This window comes from Micropterus dolomieu, linkage group LG23 (genome assembly GCF_021292245.1).
Source record: "Micropterus dolomieu isolate WLL.071019.BEF.003 ecotype Adirondacks linkage group LG23, ASM2129224v1, whole genome shotgun sequence".
NCBI lineage: Eukaryota > Metazoa > Chordata > Actinopteri > Centrarchiformes > Centrarchidae > Micropterus > Micropterus dolomieu.
Genome location: NC_060172.1, coordinates 22,148,317 through 22,167,525, shown reverse-complemented (window position 1 = coordinate 22,167,525; position 19,209 = coordinate 22,148,317). Strand labels below are relative to the sequence as shown.

Below are 19,209 nucleotides of genomic sequence, written 5' to 3'. Positions count from 1 at the left end.
TTTTCTCCAGTGTTTTTAAAGACTCTTAATTTGAGTTTATGTGTTAATAAAGAGAGAGAGAGAGAGCGCAACTGTTAAGTGGAAGCCTGTAATATGAGAAGTGTGTCATGAATGATTGCAGGACAGAGATCGGTTTTCCTCACTTGGCAGAGACTAGGACTGAAATGCATCAGACTCTGAGGAAGCCACGATGCGAGAAGGGTTTAGTTCTTCAGTCATAACCATATAAAAATAACACCAGAGACACAGCCATCAAGAGAACTTACTTAAAAAAAGTATAATAATCGCCCGAAACAGGAAGATGTAGTCAGAAGTTTTTCTCTTCTGTGGTTTTAACACACTGGGATGCAGCGTCCTTTTTATTCTGATTTAATTCACTTCTTTAAAACAATTACATGCTTTTTATATAACCAACCGCTTTACATGAATGTACTGAATTTTATACGAATGTCACTTTTTGTGACAATAGATATCTTCTGTATATATACCTTATAATGGAGCACCAGAAAATTTGACAAAATATGTGTGACCTTCAAAACACATGCACATTAAAAAATCATCAATGACTGTATAGGTTTCCTTCCTTGAAAGCAGGACTGTGTGAGTGATGCACTGTATTTCAGTCTCTGAACATCAGGTGGTGAGTCTTTTCTGATCCTGTAGAAGTAAAATGTCACTAGTCGGAGTTGTCATGGCCACATTATCAGACACGCATTTACATTCTGTTTGGTGGAGAGCTCTGTAGTAAATCTAAATGGTTTCATGCAAAAACAGGCACCCAGTTTGTAAAGACAAAAGGAGAAAAGAGCAGAAGACCATAACCAGCCACTCTCAGGTCCACCACAGGCAGCACCAGCCATCCAATAGTGATCTGATATTCTCCAAGACTTTGAATATAAAGTTCAGATGCAGTGAATGAAAAGAAAAGGATGTGAAAAAAGGAAAGTCGGGACTGCTGAGCTGGCCGCCGAACCTAAAGCTGAAAATGAAGGCTGAAAAGTCTGTGAACGCCCCATGAAAGCTGGACGCTGTAGCTCTGTAGCTACATGTTTGCTTGGGATGTTGGGAATATATTGTTTGGGTGGGATTTCATCTTTACACAAAGTGCATTATCATGTTTATTTAAATAATGTGCATAATTTAATCAATGGTAACTACATATATGCCATTTGTATTCTTTTTATTAATTTAGATACGGGACTATATAATATGGTGCACCTTGCCTGTTAGGTTAGTAATTGTTGAAATTGGCAGTGATGTAAGACAGTGAGGTGATGTATCACGTTGGTTATCAGTGTTCAGTTTAGTTGTCCTGCTGGTGATGTGGACATTAAGGTGGACCGTGTTACACAGAAAAAGCTGCCCCATGCTCTATCTTTAACCACGTTCTAAAGGCAGTTTTAATTCATGCAATAACCAATTTTGTTTTACCACTTGGGTGCAGCAGAAACAAGCTGTAAACACAAGACTGACATGTTAGTGTGGAAGGCTAACATACTCACAGTGACTATGCTAACATGCTGATATTTAGCAGGTATAATGTTTACTATGATCACTGTGTTACTTCAGCGTTTTAGCTATTGAGCACTGGATAAATGAAAACTTGCCACAAACATCATTATAAAAGTTCATGGCAATCCTTCCGATAGTTGAGATATTTCAGTCTGGACCAAAATGTTGGACAGAGCAACACTGCCATCGAGCCATGATGCTTGCGTAATTAAAAACTCACCTACCAAAAAATACCAACAGAATTACTCTAAAGCATTGTTGAGGAACGAGTGTACAGTCAACATTTAATTGTTAGTGCATATTGTATAGTGAATGTTAATGCTGGCCCTGAATGAAGTAACTATTTCCAGTAAGTGTAGAAGAGTTTGTATGGTTTTGTGGTTTTCAGTCACTGTTGATACAAGTTTACATAATCATTTTTATTTAATGCTAAAAAGTCAAGGCTCATGCAACAACCAGTGTCAATGAATACTAAAACCCACAGATACCACAAATAAAAACATCGATTTCATAAATGTCTTTAGTAAATAAAAATGTTTCTTTTTCCTTTGCAAAGAAAAACATAAATGATACAAAACACAAGCACAGAAAAAGTATTACATCAGATTAGGAGGTAAAACCAAAAGGTGAGGTCTGCTGGTCCTCACTGAAGGGATTGTCAGTGTATACTACGCAGGATAAAGAGAGTGGGCATTCGAGATTAAGTAGGAAATAATAATCTGTTTTTTTGTTTCTTTTTCATTTTTTTTTTTACAAAATGATTCCAGAGAGGACAAAATAAGGGGTCCACCATTGGACATCAAAAGATAATCCCATCTAGTCAGTTCGAAGTATTTTCCAATCAAATGTTATATAACCATTTAATATGTTTCCCCAGTCTTCTTTAACTTGACCGTCCTCTATCCTAAAACTTTGTGGCATTTGCAACATGGTTCAACAATCTTCCATTTTCAAATAATAAACAACAGAATAAAAGACCAGTCAAAAGAGACAAAATTGTTTCAAAATTGGAATCAATTCCAAGTCCAAAAACAAAAGCTGCATTGTTGACTTCCAGAGCCATCCACAGTGGTGCAGACAGTGCAGAGACACTGCCTGATAGTCCAGGGTTACACAACAACCTCCTCTTAGGAAAGAATTGGATTTAAATCAGGTAGTTTCATCTAAGCTCGCTGGAGGGATTTCAGTTTGTGATGAAGTGTCTGTTCAGACGTACTGCTCTTTGGGAAAAGTGTACGCCGCTACTCCTGGGGGAGGAGAAGACAGGCCCGGTACCGAGGGGTATTTAAAGATGGCCATGGTATGTGAAGGAGGAGAGAAGGTGTTCTTTGACGTGGTGGTGCTGCTGCTGCTGCTGCTGCAGGTTGCAGTGGTTGGTTGGGATGAGTGGTAGGGTTGTTGGGGCAGAAATGAGAGAGGAGGGTTAATGGGAGGGGAGTAGGGCTCTGGGTAGTCCTCCTTGTTACAGGCCAGTCTGTAGCTCACATAGTCCGCTGTGTTTGGAAGCTCTTCATAAAACCGTCCTGAATGCTGTAGAGAAATGAGAGACATGTTAAAGACATATCCAAATTAGAAACAATACAAACACTCTTCAACTGGCATGTGCTGGATATAATGTGCATGCATGCATACTGTATGTATAGTAGATACCCTGTGAAGTTTCTGACCTTCTAGTATTGCTATGGAGCAATGTTTTTCTTTAGTTTGTTCTTGTGCACATGCACAAGCTCAGAGGCCATGTAATGATGCAGTCCTGCCAATGGTTTCACACTAATCCATCTACAGGTGGCAGTAACGTGCCAAGAAACATAGCATTGCCCCAACAAAGACAAGAAGAAGAAGACGAGCGCTTGTAAGTAAACAAGGATGTAAACAATGTCGGTTCCAAAAATTTCCAAAAAAATCCGCTTTGCAAATGTTTTGTTAGGAAGGAAATTAATTCAACACATTTGTTTGTTGGATACACACAATGTGATTTGGTGAGTTATTGTAAACTAAAACACAAGTGGCACAGTGAAATACATGCTGACATCATGTTTCATGAGCAAACTTCCATACACAGACTACACAGGAGCATGAGGAACAAATTAAATGCACTTTGGATAGATAGATAGATAGATAGATAGATAAGTCTGACAGATGGCTGATGCCAAGTTCATCCACGCTGAAAACTGTCATCTCCGGTGTTACTGGATTGTTTCCATTTGGTGAGCCGATTCGTTCCTTATTAAATGGATGCCAAAATATGGATTAAAAGTTCAATTTCATTCTATTTTATGAGCTAATTTTAGAGCTAAAATGATTGGAGTATTTTGCTCTTCAAAAACATCCTACAGTTAGGACTGATACATCCCCTTATTTTTAGGAGTTTCTCCAGACTGGGCCAGATAGCCTATGGCTGTTTTGTGATACGGCTCTTGTGTTATAGCAGTTTTTGTTTTCATTAAATTTTGAACATTAGATATGTAAATTAAAACGCTACACATAGGTTACCTGGATATCATCTCCTGGTCTTTTCCTTATCGGCTGGGACAGTTTTCTGGACGGAGAGTCATTTCTGATCAACGAGAAAAAGAACATGAAAGATAGGTGATGAGGATGGTAATAGAGACATGTTAGGACAAACAAGAGTGTGAAACAAAGGACGACAACCAACAATTAAATGGACTGATTACGTACGAGGAGTTGTCTTTTCTACTTTTTATTTTGAGCACCAGGACTGTGATAGTAATGCCCATGAGCACTCCAGCAGCCAGTAATAAGGCGATTACGCTGATGACATCACCTGTTGCGATCTGTGGTAATGGCTTTTCTACAAAGAAAACACACACAGACACACACACATTAATAAACATTCAAACAATCACATTCCTTGAAATTTGCTCTCATCATCAGATCAAATGACCCCAGACTTCAGGTAAACGTACCTATAATGCTGACCTCCACAGAGGCTGATCGTGTCCCGATGCTGTTGGTTGCATCACACACATAGGTACCTTGCACGTCATATGTGATTGGCCCTTTAAAGGTCAGGACGTTGTCTCGGATCTCAGCATTGCTCGGTATGGAGCCATTAACCCTGCAGAATGTAATAGAATATAAAACTTAAAATAAGTTGTCTCTTCAATCACCATTTTGTCCATGTGAATAACTTTCATTTAAAGATGCATTGCCCTCCACTTCGTGACCTTGATGTGCACTTGACTTGTTTGTTTTTTGTGAAGTACTCAAACAAAGAAAAGGCACAATTTTCACATAAAAAAGAGAAATACAGACTATAAAAGTTTATTATTTGAACACTTAATTTATACATTTATCCAGTTTCAACCTACGACAATACAAACAATTTACACTGAACAAAATCATAAAAACTTTTGTTTTTGCCCCCATTCATCATGAGCTGAGCTCAAAGATCTAAGACTTTCTCTATGTTCACAAAAGGCCTATTTATCTCAAATATTTTTACAAATCTGTCAAGATCTGTGTTAGTGAGCACTTCTCCTTTGCTGAGATAATCCATCCACCTCACAGGTGTGCCTTAGGCTGGCCACAATAAAAGGCCACTCGAAAATGTGCAGTTTCACTGTATTGGTGGGTCTGGGGGGGGGTCCGGAAACCAGTCAGTATCTGATCACTATTTGCCTGACGCAGTGCAACACATCTCCTTCGTATAGAGTTGATCAGGTTGTTGATTTTGGCCTGTGGAATGTTGGTCCAATCCTCTTCAAAGGCTGTGTGAAGTTGCAGTCAGGTCAAGACCCCGATGAGGACGACAAGCATACAGATGAGCTTCCCTGAGATGGTTCCTGACATTTTGTGCAGAAATTCTTGGTTATGCAAACTGATTGTTGCAGCAGCTGTCCGGGTAGCTGTTCTTAGACGATCTTGGTGGTGAAGATGCTGGATGTGGAGGTCGTGAGCTGGTGTGGTTATATGTGGTCTGCGGTTGTGAGGCCGGTTGGATGCCAAATTGAATGCCAAATTCTCTGAAACGCCTTTGGAGATGGCTTATGGTAGAGAAATGAACATTCAATTTACGGGCAAAAGCTCTGGTGGACATTCCTGCAGTCAGCATGCCAATTGCACGCTCCCTCAAAACTTGCGACATCTGTGGCATTATGCTGTGTGATGGAACTAAACATTTTCGAGTGGCCTTTTATTGTGGCCAGCCTAAGGCACATATGTGCAATAACCATGCTGTCTGATCAGCATCTTGATATGCCACACCTGTGAGGTGGATGAATTATCTCGGCAAAGGAGAAGTGAACACTGACACATATTTTGACAGATTTGTGAACAATATTTGAAAGAAATAGGCCTTTTGTGTACACAGAGAAAGTCTTAGTTATTTGAGTTCAGCTCATGATGAATGGGGGCAAAAACAAAAGTGTTGCGTTTATAACTTAAAAAAAGGAAGCAGAGAATGTGTTTTTAAGTGACCCATTTTAAGAGAATCTCAGTTTCTCAACTTAAAGACGCATCACACCCTCCTTGATGGATTGTAATTGGGCGTTCTCACTTTGACAGTAAATGTGAGTGAAACACAAACAAATGGAGTCGTACTCACAGTCTCCACTGATACAGAGAGACGGCTGGGTTGGCGTCAGCTTGGCAGCTCAGCTGGACGTTCTCTCGGCTCAGATACCAGTTTCCGTCAAACCCATCCACTGAAACATCTGGCTCATCTGGTACACAGGCAAACATGTACAAACAACAGAAATTTAGCTTGTTATTTAGCCTGCATACTTTATTTTACCTGTATAGTTATATATTTATTACGTGTCAGAAAGACTTACACTGAATATCGAGGGTGACGCTGTCAGTGAAGACCTCCTCGTTGTAGGTGGTGACACAGGTGAGCGTCTCCTTGTGTGTTTCTTTGCTGGGCACCAAAATGTAGTCACTTTGAACGGTGAATGTCCCGTCTGAGTTTCTGTACTCTCGGGTGGTCGCCTCTCCCGGCACCCTCGTCTCCCACCTGCTCTCATCAACAAGGAAACAGTGTCACGACAAAGAGATGCATCAGTGTGAGCTGATTTGTGGGATTTCAACAACTAGAGTAGTGTTGACACCAAACAAATCACAAAACATGCTGCAGTAAAACTCAGCTAGAATGAAATCAAGGGAGAATACACTCCTTGGCTTTCAATAAAGCAGACACACACACCTGATGGTACCAGGTGGTTTTCCATTGGCAGAGACACATGTGGCCACGGGTGTTTTCAGATTGGATGAACGAGCCACCAGCGTCGGCGTGGACAGACTCATTTGAGTTGTCGGGCGAACTAAGGGAATTTTAAAAAAGCATTGAGTTGATCTAATGCTATAATGTTTTTAAAGCATGATAATATAGAAAATCCATTTGCACATCATTACGCCATTTTCTAAAAAAGCTGGTTATAAAGTCAAAATTTGGCCTTCATTATCTATTATCTACAGGTAGTGTTCATCCCACCGTGCAGTTATGACTCAAAGTCTAAAATTAAAAGGTGAAATAACAATTAAAATTACATTTTCACATTATTGGTTGTTTTCTATATGATTTTCCCAAAAAATCTCTATATTTCTGGATTCAGAAAACAGTTTTCAGTATTTTTATGTGTGTGAAAATGAAGTCTTGACCTTGGAAACAGTAGTTTGACAAAGAAATGAATCCTTAATTAGTCCTTCAAAATAGAACATTGCTAAATCAGTGAAGACTTGCATATGTGGCATTCAACACATTAAAGCAATACTTTTGGGAAACAAGCTTATTTTGCTTTAAGCTGAGAGGTAAAAGAGATAGAAACAGGAGACGGTTAGCTTAGCTTAGCACAAAGACTGAAAACGGAGGGAAACTGCTGCTAACCTACATCACAACAACACTTTATACTTCATTTGTTTAATTTGTCCAAAAACTGAAATGTAAAAACAACAAGTTGTGGTTTTGTGGAGGGGGGGTTATGTACAGCTTACCGAAGACAGTGAGATTTACGGTATTTTCTCGGTTCCCTGCGGGGAACGTGGTGTATTCACAGATGTAGGTTGCCTCGTCAGAGAGGCGGAGCATAGAGAAGGTGATTGTAGTGTCTTCAAGAGTCGGAGTTCGTCGCCTCACTGCCGCGTTCTTGAAAGTGACACGGTCCCTGTAGGGCGGGGCCACGGACACACCCAGGGAGGGATTGGCGATCGCCACATTCTGCTTAGTGCCATTAACCAGTTTCTGCCATGTTACCTTGAGAAAGAAGGATGGATGAAGAGTAGAGGAGCTCTGATATGAACCACAGACATCTGACACAATTATATTAGTGATATAATATTGAGTAGGCCAACAGTAAACAAACAAGATTAATGTGAAATATATTAGCTTCTGTATATTTGATCAAATGTCCTCAGTCCTACGTGCAGTCACACAATTATACCAAACCCATTGTATAGGCTACTCTATATTTATATTTATATCTTACATTAAAAATGGTCGAAGGCAAACTTCAAGTTTTAAGATTTCCTATAAAAATTATGGGATGAAAATCAGCTCACAAAGACAATCAATAGTCAGAGTCTGCCTTTTTTCTGCCCAAGTTACATTATCATTAAGTGGTAATGCAGTTCAAAGCAGGGACATTTCTTGATTTCTTGTCTTACTGAAATGAAAGTTACTTCCTAGATGGTGAAGAAGTTGTAATTGGTTTAGAAATTGTTGCCAGTTAATTGGCTTAAACAGGTTGGACAAACTGCTGGAATGGTCCCTAAAGTGGATTTAAAAATAATAATTTCACTGGTTGTTTTAGAATATCTGTGCATACTTGGGTCAAATCTCAAATTTTGACATTATGTTTTTATGTGTCCTTAAAAGCAAGAATACAAGAATACAATTCATGTGTAGGCTAATCCAGCCTCTACTTCTCTTTCCTGTGACACATCTGATCCTTTTGAATGTGGCCTCTGTCAACAGAAACTGGCTAATGGTTCTCTAATAACGAGATCTGGTAGATAACATACATGCACTGACATAACCTGGTGAAATTAAAACTATTAAGTCAGTTTTCTCCCCACTACCACATCTTTGAACCAAAGCTTGCATATTTTAATTGCATTAATGATGACATGCAGCCTAAATAATTTTTTTAGCCACTTGGGAGCAGCGGAAACAAGTTGTGAATGCAACACTGACAATTTCATCACCTTTTGAGTTAATATCACAAACTAGTTAGCAACATTATCTAGTTGTGTTTCTGGCCACCTGATGAATGTAAGTCCGATATTCACTCTCTATTTGCGCTGTTTTTGGTCTCTACCCACTCCTGAGGGAAATATCTGTCTCTTTAGCTGCCCAATGCTCCACTATGTTCACCAGCTACTTCCTAACTTTATCTGCAGATTCATTACTAGAGGTGACATTGTCACATTGTTTTCACATTGACATTTAATACATAGTTATTATAAAAAAATATAAATAACTGTTTCAACCGGATTCATCACAGGATGCTTAAGAAATCAAGTCCTTCAGAAAGATGAAAATAACCAGGTTACTTAAATGCAATAAACGCAGTGGCAGTGTTTCTGCTGATTTATGTGGAATATGGAAGGCATGTCTTGTGGGTATTGCTTTTGTGATTGTTATGTATTGTTTGTTTTAATCTGCATACACTTGGGTGTAATCCATGTGTTCAGGTGGACGACTGAATACCTGGGAGATTTTGACCGGCGGGGAGCTGTTGATGAACCGACAGCGGAGATCGGCCTTTGAGCCAACATACCCCCACTTCCCGTCATCCATTTCCACAGTCTGGCCATTTATTCCTGGAGGAGAAACACACAACAGTTAAAGGCGTAAACATGCTTTCACCTACGCTGGGCGCACACACACAAATACGCACATGTTGGCAGCATCAGATAGGCAAACTCTAAGTGGTTCACAGTCAGCATTGCATGTTGAGCTGATAAAGTGAGCTGAGCTGTCAAAGGTGATACATTTCAGCCGGGGCGAGGGGTGAGCTCAGGGCAAAGGTTTTGGATTAGAGTGAGGTATAAATAAGCACGATTTGTTTGGTTACTGATCCCACTGACTTACTGATCCCCTTCAACAAATCCACAGCAGAGTCACTTCCTGAGTGTACATGAGTGACGTGTGTTTACTTGGGTGTTTTCAGATACACTATAACTAACGTCATATTTAATCTATATATTTAATTCATAGAGAATAAATTGCAGGATAAAGAACAAGGATGGTACACTGAACAGAACATCGGCTGCTCTCATTCTCATGCACATATGTTTATACAGTACACACACACACACACACACACACATGAAGCATATATCTGTTGTATAGTGTATGGTTAATCCATGTAAAATCAGTTCTTCCTCTTAGCATGGCAGAAGCCAAACAGCATAAGTGCTTAACAGAAACAATATAGAAATGCATCCAGACAGCTGCCAATTTACTTGTTATAAGAAGTATAACTTTGCCTTAACGTTTACTGACATATAAAGTATGCTCACCATATGCATTTGAAATGTAATCTGTTTTAATCCTTTATTTAAAGGGGGGAATCACTTTCTAATAACATTTTTCTTCAAAACTTGACATGAAAGTTTTACTTGAAACCTGGTAAATACTACTGTCCTTCCAGGATCTATCTGGCTTCCTCTTTGGATAAGACAATGAGGTCATCCCAAAGAGCTCCACAGTAGGCATCTTATCAGAATCTCAAAACAGGAACAAGACACTGGGTTGTAAAAATAGAGTAATATTTATTCAAAATCCCATTATTTGGAAAACCTTTCTCAATAAATATCATTTTTAAAAACAGCCATTTCTGACATTACTGTAAAGCATTCCTTTATTTGATAAGGTATGATTTACCTCTGCAAACGTTTCTTCAGCTGTTTACTTTCTCAAACATTTAATGTCACAAACCAAATGACTGGAAACTTTATTATAAGATGACGACAGTGTGAATGTAACCCATACCCAGGGGTGATTTCCATGTTTGGCTTATTGTATTTTTTAAAAACAGATATAATGAGGTGCCATGGTTCATGGTCCATCATGCAGTCCAATATTTCCATGTTATTAATGGAGGAATATTGATCGGTCCATCAGCATTCTAGTCCAGTCTCTATCAAAGGGGCAACCACTCAAAAACACAGCAGGCTGACAGCGCAGCCTTCATAACTAAAGCGTTCCCTCTGACAATTATTCAGGAAGGATATTTTATAAATACTAAAATGTATTGTCATATGTTGTCTTGCGATGCATTGTGGATGCACTGGCACCAATATTAAGAGGCATTATCTTGTGATTGATGTCTTGTGAATAATCAGAAAATAATAAAAAATGTTTTTTTTTAAGGTTTTTTTGTGGTAATTTTAAGTTTGTTAAATTTCAGTTGCACAAAATCTAGCAGAAGTGGAGTCAATGCTCCTTTTCTTCTAAAATTTTTATTACAGGTGTTTCATACTTATTAGAGTCATGGTCAATGCACCGACAATGTGTAACCAGCTTGCAGCCTTTTTACCATTTTGCTCTCAGTCTGTGGCCTTCACTTTTTTGCAATACAATGTTGCAGGTAGGCTGCTGCTCTTACGAGTTAGGTGAAGGTCAGCATTCGATACGACACACGAACATGATGCACTTGAGCTGATGTCGACTCTTTGTGACTGACTTGTGCATACGGAATACTTTCCTTTCACCAAAATGATGTTTATTGATATATGTTGCATTTCAGTCTTTATTTTTATTTAGAATTGTCATAGGGCAAGTTGTTTTAATATTGATGTGAAGGGGAGAAGGTGGGTCTTAACTTAAGATCCACAAGAGGAGGAGCAAGAAGGAGTTTGATGTGTTTGCTCCCTGGAACTAGCTCAGATACACGTGTATTACTATTTGCACTTATTTGAAATTATCACTAAACTTGTGTTGATTTGAACTTTGTTCAATTCCATGTCTCACTGGAAGGAATACAATTCACATTGAATATATGTTAGCTGGTGCTTGTAACACACCTGAATCTCCGACTAAACTGTCTGTGGTCAAGTTGCATTGTAGGTAATGTAGGTGCCAGGTTTAAACTGTCCATCATGAGTCCACCAATGTCATAGGAGTGCAATGCTAAATTGGTGGAATACACTTTTTACCACATAGGTGTCTGATCAGAAAACCTTTTTGCAACAGAGGGGACTGTCAAATGATAAAAAGGCTTATATGTTTTGTTCTGGGGGCAATTACAAATGATATATTTTGTCATTTCATTTGATTGACTTGGTGCACCCCAGGGGTGTATCCTGGGTCCAATCCTGTTCTCTACATACCCACAAGCCCTCGGCCACATTGTTTATTTATATCAATTCTTTATGTTAAAGAAAGCAACACTTTCCATCATCAACACTGTTCAGAAGGAGTCTTTGGATCTAATGTTGAAGGTCAACCACAGACTAAGCATGTGCGTTAACAGAAAGCCAAGCAGCTCTGAAATACAGTAAAGAGTCATGGTATTGGCACATTCTCAAATCTCTCTAAACACAGAGCAAGCAGATTCATATATTTCAGCTTCCCATAAACCAGGGGAGGTGAGGTCAAACACCAAGTCAGAAGTCTGTGAAGCATGCCGCTCTGTGCCCTCAAAACAGCAACAAGTTTGCTTTGCCGCCTCCTAAGACCTGCAAAATGTTTCACTGAGCTATAAAATCACCTGAAAGACCAAAACACACACAAAGCCTCATTTAGATAATGGTGATTACAGAATACATTTATTTAATAGATTTGTTTGGTCTCATCTTTTGTAAAGATGTAAAACTACGGGATAAAGCATTTAATATGCAAAAATGTATTTGGTATATGGTACATTCTTGCATGTTTTATGCATGCAAACAGACACAAAAGCAGATAGACCTCTTAGGAGCCATCTGCTCTGCTGACATCAAACATCAAAAATATGTCCAACATCATCACATGAAGTCAAACACAACCTGAGCCATATGTGTTTTGTTATTCCAATATGTTTAGTAGTTTTGTATTAGAGGACTGTGACTTATGTGCCCACTTTTATAAACCATTCTGCGTGTTATTGCGGGGCATTGGGGGAGAAGAACGCCAGCAGTGTGAGTAGATTACAGCATTTTGGATATTAAAGTGCATCTGTATCAGATAATGTATTGTCCATTTGCTGCTGTACATATGGACAGCTCACAATTACTGCTGAAATATTGTGGATTGTGCAATTGTGTTCTGCCTCTATGCCTGTAAGAAACAACTTTAGTAGTTAGTAGTAGCTTTATAATCAGTATTAGATTAGTAGATTTGTAATACTTACTAAATGCATCATAGGAGTCTATTGTTTATGTAAGAGTCACTTTCATCGGTTTCAGCCTTTTATTAAAATAGTTAATCTGCAACATTCTTCCGATTCTCAATTTTCTTCAGTGAGGTAAAATACCTTTCACTTGCTTCTGACTTCTTTGTCTGAACTCTATCCATCACGCACAAACACACACACACAGACACAGACACGTATCCCACTGAGAGTCCCCCCTACTGAGCTTTTGTTGCTGAGCTGATTAGGGGCTTTAGGTGAGGGCAGAACAGACAGAGCCTACGTCTCTGACACACACACACACACACACACACACATCCGTATCTCATTGACCCGACATCTCTCCCACCATGTTTCCATTCACATTCTTCTATTGTTTAGACTATGGGAAATGACCTCACCAGTCCTCATGACAATAATCCATAAAAGGCAATGCACAGGCACGAGAAGACCATGGGAACGTAACAAAACAATAGCAATATTGTTTCACACTTGAATGTGCAACATGCAAGGACAGCGGGCGCGTCGCAATGTGGTGCTGGGCTTTTTATTTTTATCCTGAATGCATATCCTCCATCTTTCAGCATCTTACTCATTATGTGACAAGCCATTTTAACCTTTTCTCGCGTTTGAGAGTCCACCAGAGAGGAAGTGGAGGAAGTGGCAGGTTTTGCTGTAGGCTGTTAGGAAAAAGATGGTAAAAGGTACCTTGAAGCTTCATTATCAAAGCTATTTCTTTTTGCTATAGAGTTTACAGATTTGGGCATACACCAATACAAATTTCAGATATGATACAAATGTAACCTTTAATTAAATGTGAAAGTTTCTTTGTGATAAAAAATAAGAATGTTCTAAAATATAAAATATATAATTTATATAATCATCATCAAATATTTAACCCGAGAAATAACTTAAATGACACCTTTAAACAACCCAAGAGCTGTGTAAAACAATAACAGTCTACAGCAAGCCACCTCTGTGAGGCTGTACACAGGTGTGCTTTTAGCTAAATGCTAACATTGGCTTGCTAACATGCTTATGTTAAGCAGGTGTAGCTACAGTTTACCATGTTTACTATCTTAGTTTAGTGTGTTAGCATGCTAACATTTGCCTATTGGCACTAAACACAATGTACATCTGAGGCTGATGGGAATGTTATTAGTTTTGCAGATATCTGGTGATGAACCAAATGGACAAATTAAAATTATTGACTTGATGCCACTTTATGAAACGTTAAAGGGTCACCAAAGTTGAGTTCGTCCTGAGGGGGGACATTAATGTCTGTACCAAATTTCACAGAAATCCATCAAATAGTCGTCAAGACCTTTCACTTAAACGCAAAATGTCGACCTCATTGTGGCGCTAGATGAAAAGTCAGGGGATCACCAAAGTCATTAGGATTCATTCTATGGGGACCATTACTGTCTTTACAAAAAACAAAAAACAAAATCTCAAGAAAATCTATCAAAACATTGAGATATTTCAGTCCAGATGGACAGACAGACATTGCAATGTCACTTGTCTGGCTAAAAATATTTAAGAACTAATAACTAAATGAGACTAACATATAACAACTCAAAAACACCTCACAACCAACAGCTATAAATTGATAGTTATTTGGGCAGATTTAAGTTTGAATCTTAAATCTGAAAATGTTGCACACACACAATTTATTTAAAAAAAGGGATTTGAATCAAAATCCACATCAGTTTATTTGTACAGACTAGGGTTTGGCAACATTTGATTGAAAATTGGACAACAAAGATGAGAGAAAATCACAGAACTGTTCTGTGAAATTGGCACCAAATCAGTACTTCAAGAATTTATTCTTCAAGTATGTCTCTGAGACTGAAAATATTTAAGTTGACATTCTTATCTGCAGTGGTGCTGTCAGTAAAAATCATCACATTAAGCTGCGACGTTTCAAGGCTGAACAAAATACATCTACATTCAGCCTCGCTCATTTGGCTACCAGAAGGGCGCAGAAACAAATGAACTGACTTCATGCAACCGACGAGGAAATGAAAAGCACAGAGAGAGAAAGAGCAGAGGACAGATTAACTGTTTAATCTTTAGGCCATCAAATCTGTGATTGATCGGGGATTACACACTGTGTTTGTGTCTTTGGCCTTTGGACTTGTGACTTGTGACACATGCACAAAAACACACACACAATGCTCAAACTAAAACCTTCACGATGCATCTGCTTTGTGATCCGACTATATACCTGTGACTAGTTATTGTACTTTGCATCTGTCTTTATTGCTCTTTACCAGAAGATTGCACAGTGGGACAGCAAAGAACAACGGAAACTGACTTTTGGATATCTACTTTGCAAAATTATGTCGGCTCTTCTCTGCTTTTGCCTGATTGAAATGGAGAAAACACTTGTTCTCCTCACATTTCCATAAATCAATGATAATCTCTCATTGTTTTTGATTGGGGTTTCTGCATGTGCAAACACGTGTATATGCGTGTTTGTGTGGGTGTGTAATCTCAGTGGCACTGCAGGAACGTGGAGTGTGCACTTGGCCTGTGTTCAGCAGGCAGCTCACAGGATTATGATGACTGTTGCTGCTGCGTCTGTGTTGTGGGACATGAGAGGAGCATAAAAAGAGGGAGAGGAGATGAAGAGAAATAAATAAAAAGGCTTTGGAGGAAGATCAACTGACTGACAGACAATGAGAGGGGGAAAAGACAGGTGTCAAATGGGCCAACTTTGGAGAGGGCGGTGCAGAAAGAAGAGACAAACAAAAGAGGATGAGGAACAGAAGGGCTGTGTGTTTGTGCTGGATTATTTCTGTGGGGTAGCGTCTGTGTGTTCCAGCTGTGGACAGTGGATTATGCAAAAATGTATGAGGATGTCTGTCTGTTAGTCTCAGTCAGCCTTTTCTGTGTCTTTCTGCAGTGGATGATTGCAAACTTTTATGTGAAGTGGAAAAACGCTGGGACAGTCTACAGAGGCTGACAGACCTGTGGAGGTGCTCTGAGTTTGCACCAGCCAGTAGAAGACAGACACTCAGCAACAATCAGCAGGCTGGGACTTGGCAGCTAACATGTTGTTACACCCTTCCTGCTCCCTGTGCAACTATAATCCACTGCTCTATCCTTCAACATGACAATCCTACACACATGGTGCGGCCTCACACTTAGTAATAACATATAAACGCATGTATGCACACCAGAAAATTACTTCTGGGGGGTAATCAACACTGACTGAGTGAAAAAAGCAATTACAGCAGCTCAACGCATCCATATGCTGCCACAATCACTTTTGTCAATACGTACACCACCGCCTCTTTTTTATTACACAGCCATGACTCTGATGCCAGCTGTATGTTTGGCCCCAGCTTAGTGTGGTCACACAGCTGCACCTGTTACAATGAGGCAAGAGTTAGTCCATTAATTCAAACACACACACTGTAAGATGCCGGGATGCCATCTGCACCTGCTGAAACCAGGCGACGTTTACTTTGACATTGTCGTCTGATTTGGCTTCTGCACTGATCAAGAGTAAAGTCGTGTAGTGTCAGAGATTAAAACATTTGGCTATGAAGATGAGTGGAGGTTGATAATCTTAAAGTGTCAGAGTTGCACTGAATCTAAAACAAACATGAGTGAAAGCAGCTAGAAAATGAATGAACCTATACCCTACAGTATACTGAGAATTCACTTTTTAGAATAAAAATGAATCACGAAACATCTCCTATAAAGGGTTTATAAGTTGTAACTAATGGATTTAGTAATAGTTAATAAATCATGATGCTTTATAGATTAGTTGCAAGTCAATAATAAGAACTTTAAGGTTGCCAGATTGTGAAAGATATCACTAATATTTATACCTGCAGGCATCACAACCATCCAAAGGGATTTTTACAGCTTATAACAGGTCTAACCAATCATAGTGAATTATTTATTAATCATTATTAATGAATTACAACACAAAAACCCTTAATTATGGGTGACTTATCAGAAACTTATACTTACATGACAATGATGTGTGCTACATGTGATAATAAGTCTTTAAATTCAAAACACTTGTAACACTAACGTAAAATTGGCAAAAGACATTATTACCACTGTTTATTAATATAGTCTGCATATAAAAAAAATGATACCAAAATAAAAGCCTAAAACTAAAAACAGTATGCTCATAAAAATTCATGATACAAAAGGGAATGAACAGGTGATACAGTTGGTAAATACAAAAGATGATTAGGTGATTAACTATGATTTCTACTTCGAACTGACCTGTTGTTTGTCAGACAAAGTTGAGATGGGTATACTCTCTGTACACTGAATGTACAAATAGTTACATGACACTGAATCGTTCTCTGCACAATCTTTCTATAGTCTACTTTGCCACCTCTTCCCTCTGTCTGTATCTCCTCCTTTGTGATTGGTAGCCTACAGATTTGATACAGAGAAATCACCTTTCACAGGCCTTTCACCTGGATTCACATCACTATTACTGAACAGGTGCTGAGAAAAGCAGAACAGCCTACCTGGAATAACACAAGTTGTCATCAGGAATATCCAAAATCCAGTGTTGTCCATGCCCAAACCACCGGTGCCAGCTTCTCTCTGTGGTTAAATTCCCAGTGTGCACTTTGTTTTATGTCTCCTGCCTCCCAGACTGAACGCACGGCAGCCGGTTCAGCTTCAGGTCTGTCGGTCCAGTCAGGTCTCCATGTATGCTGCAAACCGAGCGCACACTTGACTCTGACTGTGTCACCCTGAAAATATTTTTTCAAACTTGTCTCCGCAGCCTGTGTCACTTTTTCTTTCTCCCACTCTAATTCCGACTTCCCTCTGGCTGGTAACGGAGCTGCAGCAGTCTCTGTCCGGCTGAGGCTTGCCGGGGATAAAGCAGCTTAACGCGTGGGCAGATTATTTCCGAGATAGCCTACCCCCAGTCCCGACCTACAACTATCTGCCACTGTGAGAGGGCTGAGCTGAGCAAACCGCCCGCAGTCTGTAGTGCACAATTAGAAAAAGGCGCAGTCAGGCTATTTTAAATGAGCAGACTCAATAGACGTAATTGGGGGCCCAGACAGGGGCGTAGCTACAGGAATTAGCTCCCAGTGGCCCCCTCCACACTGTTTGTTGTCCTGATGCTACCACCCGGTAATGAAACTGAGTGTTGAGCCCTGACCTGATCTGTTGTGCTGGCTGACTTAAATGAATGGATGATTAGCCTAGGTCGTGTTATGGATATGCACAATTTAAAAATTTGTGATCATGAATTACTAATTAGTGCATTTGATTTAATATCACATTTCACATTTTGCCTCCTCCACACTTGGAGAGGGCAGCAAACGCTTTTCAGACAGCATAGGTAGTTTATCCATTTTCCCGTACCAGCCCAGCGACAGGGGACCGAACGTTAACTACGTTATGGCAAGTCACATAACACACTTGGTTAATGTTGTTAAATTGTTGCAATTTGGTTAGACAACAAAACTACTTAGTTAGGTTTAGGAAAACATTGTGGTTTGGGTTAAAATAAGTACATCAGTCACATGATTTAACATACGATGGAACTCAAGTAGCTCACGTGATAGAATTCAGTAATGCAACTTAACCTAAAAATCAAAATAACTCACCATTTACTGAGTTTCACATGGGACTCAAACGCCACTCTCCTGCATGAAAGTCCTGGGTTGGTTTGACACAACCATCCATCCCATCATCCACCCCATCCACGTTGTTATGTGGACTATCTTGCTACTGTCTACTATCTTGCACTAGAAATCATTGCCTCAATAAACGTAAATATGGGTTGTTAATATGGGTCGTAATAATGTGCTACACAAACACCCTGTTAGGCTGTTTTTCTGGGGGACAGGCTGGTGTTAAGATAATGCGTGACCCTCAAACAGGATAAAGACGCACTGCCTGCATCTCTTAATCATTCCAAACGTTCATGTACTCTGATGTATGTGAGTTGCTGCTGAGTACATTTTTTGATGACTGAATAAACTTACAAAAATACAAGTCTTTGTGTTGGCTGTTTATTCCAACAGAATTTCCACAAGCACTACGTGGACTAATGGGCGTTGTATAGCATGAGAATGGCTAGAACATGTTGAAATATCCAGCCCTGTGGTATACAAAACTGGCACACATTGAACAGTTTACATACAGCTCATGGCAACATAAGAGTTTGATGTTGACGTGCACAGAAAACTGCTGGAGAAAGGACATATAATTGCAAAATGATACGTCCAAAGGTGAGGACATCTGATGAGGAGAGAAGATCTGTCGAGACTGTAGGTGGGTGAGAAATGACAGAAGCTGAAACTTGATAATTGCTGAACACACTGAAAGTAAGAAGAAAGAGTTTGAGGCCAGAAGATGAAAGAGAAAAAGATGATGTAGGAGGCACTGTGACACATCT

At 39.4% G+C, this 19,209-nt stretch overlaps 1 protein-coding gene across 2 annotated transcripts; it reads right to left on the bottom strand.

Moving 5' to 3' along the window:
• Positions 1-1,916: 1,916 nt before the first annotated feature.
• On the bottom strand, positions 1,917-17,787 carry LOC123963307 (nectin-1-like). Of its 2 annotated transcripts, XR_006823154.1 has the most exons (11): positions 17,315-17,787; positions 9,182-9,294; positions 7,468-7,726; positions 6,680-6,797; positions 6,309-6,490; positions 6,080-6,197; positions 4,440-4,591; positions 4,192-4,324; positions 4,006-4,069; positions 3,180-3,291; positions 2,905-3,042 (listed from the first exon to the last, which is right to left on the bottom strand). XR_006823154.1 is itself a non-coding variant. In XM_046040080.1 (10 exons), exons 1-10 carry the CDS (start codon positions 17,364-17,366, stop codon positions 2,719-2,721), a joined length of 1,515 nt encoding a protein of 504 aa, XP_045896036.1. In that variant the 5' UTR covers positions 17,367-17,786; the 3' UTR covers positions 1,917-2,718. The 2 variants fall into 2 exon arrangements, 1 of the variants encoding a protein (XP_045896036.1); XM_046040080.1 differs by lacking the exon at positions 3,180-3,291 and having other exon boundaries at positions 1,917-3,042; positions 17,315-17,786.
• Positions 17,788-19,209: the final 1,422 nt, after the last annotated feature.

Coding starts and splice junctions, on each gene's coding strand:
- LOC123963307 (XM_046040080.1), bottom strand. CDS start 17,366: ATGGACAACACTGGATTTTGGATATTCCTGATGACAACTTGTGTTATT. Junction 6,798..7,467: donor CGTAAATCTCACTGTCTTCG/GTAAGCTGTACA, acceptor AAATTCCCTTAG/TTCGCCCGACAACTCAAATG. Junction 4,070..4,191: donor AGTAGAAAAGACAACTCCTC/GTACGTAATCAG, acceptor CTCGTTGATCAG/AAATGACTCTCCGTCCAGAA.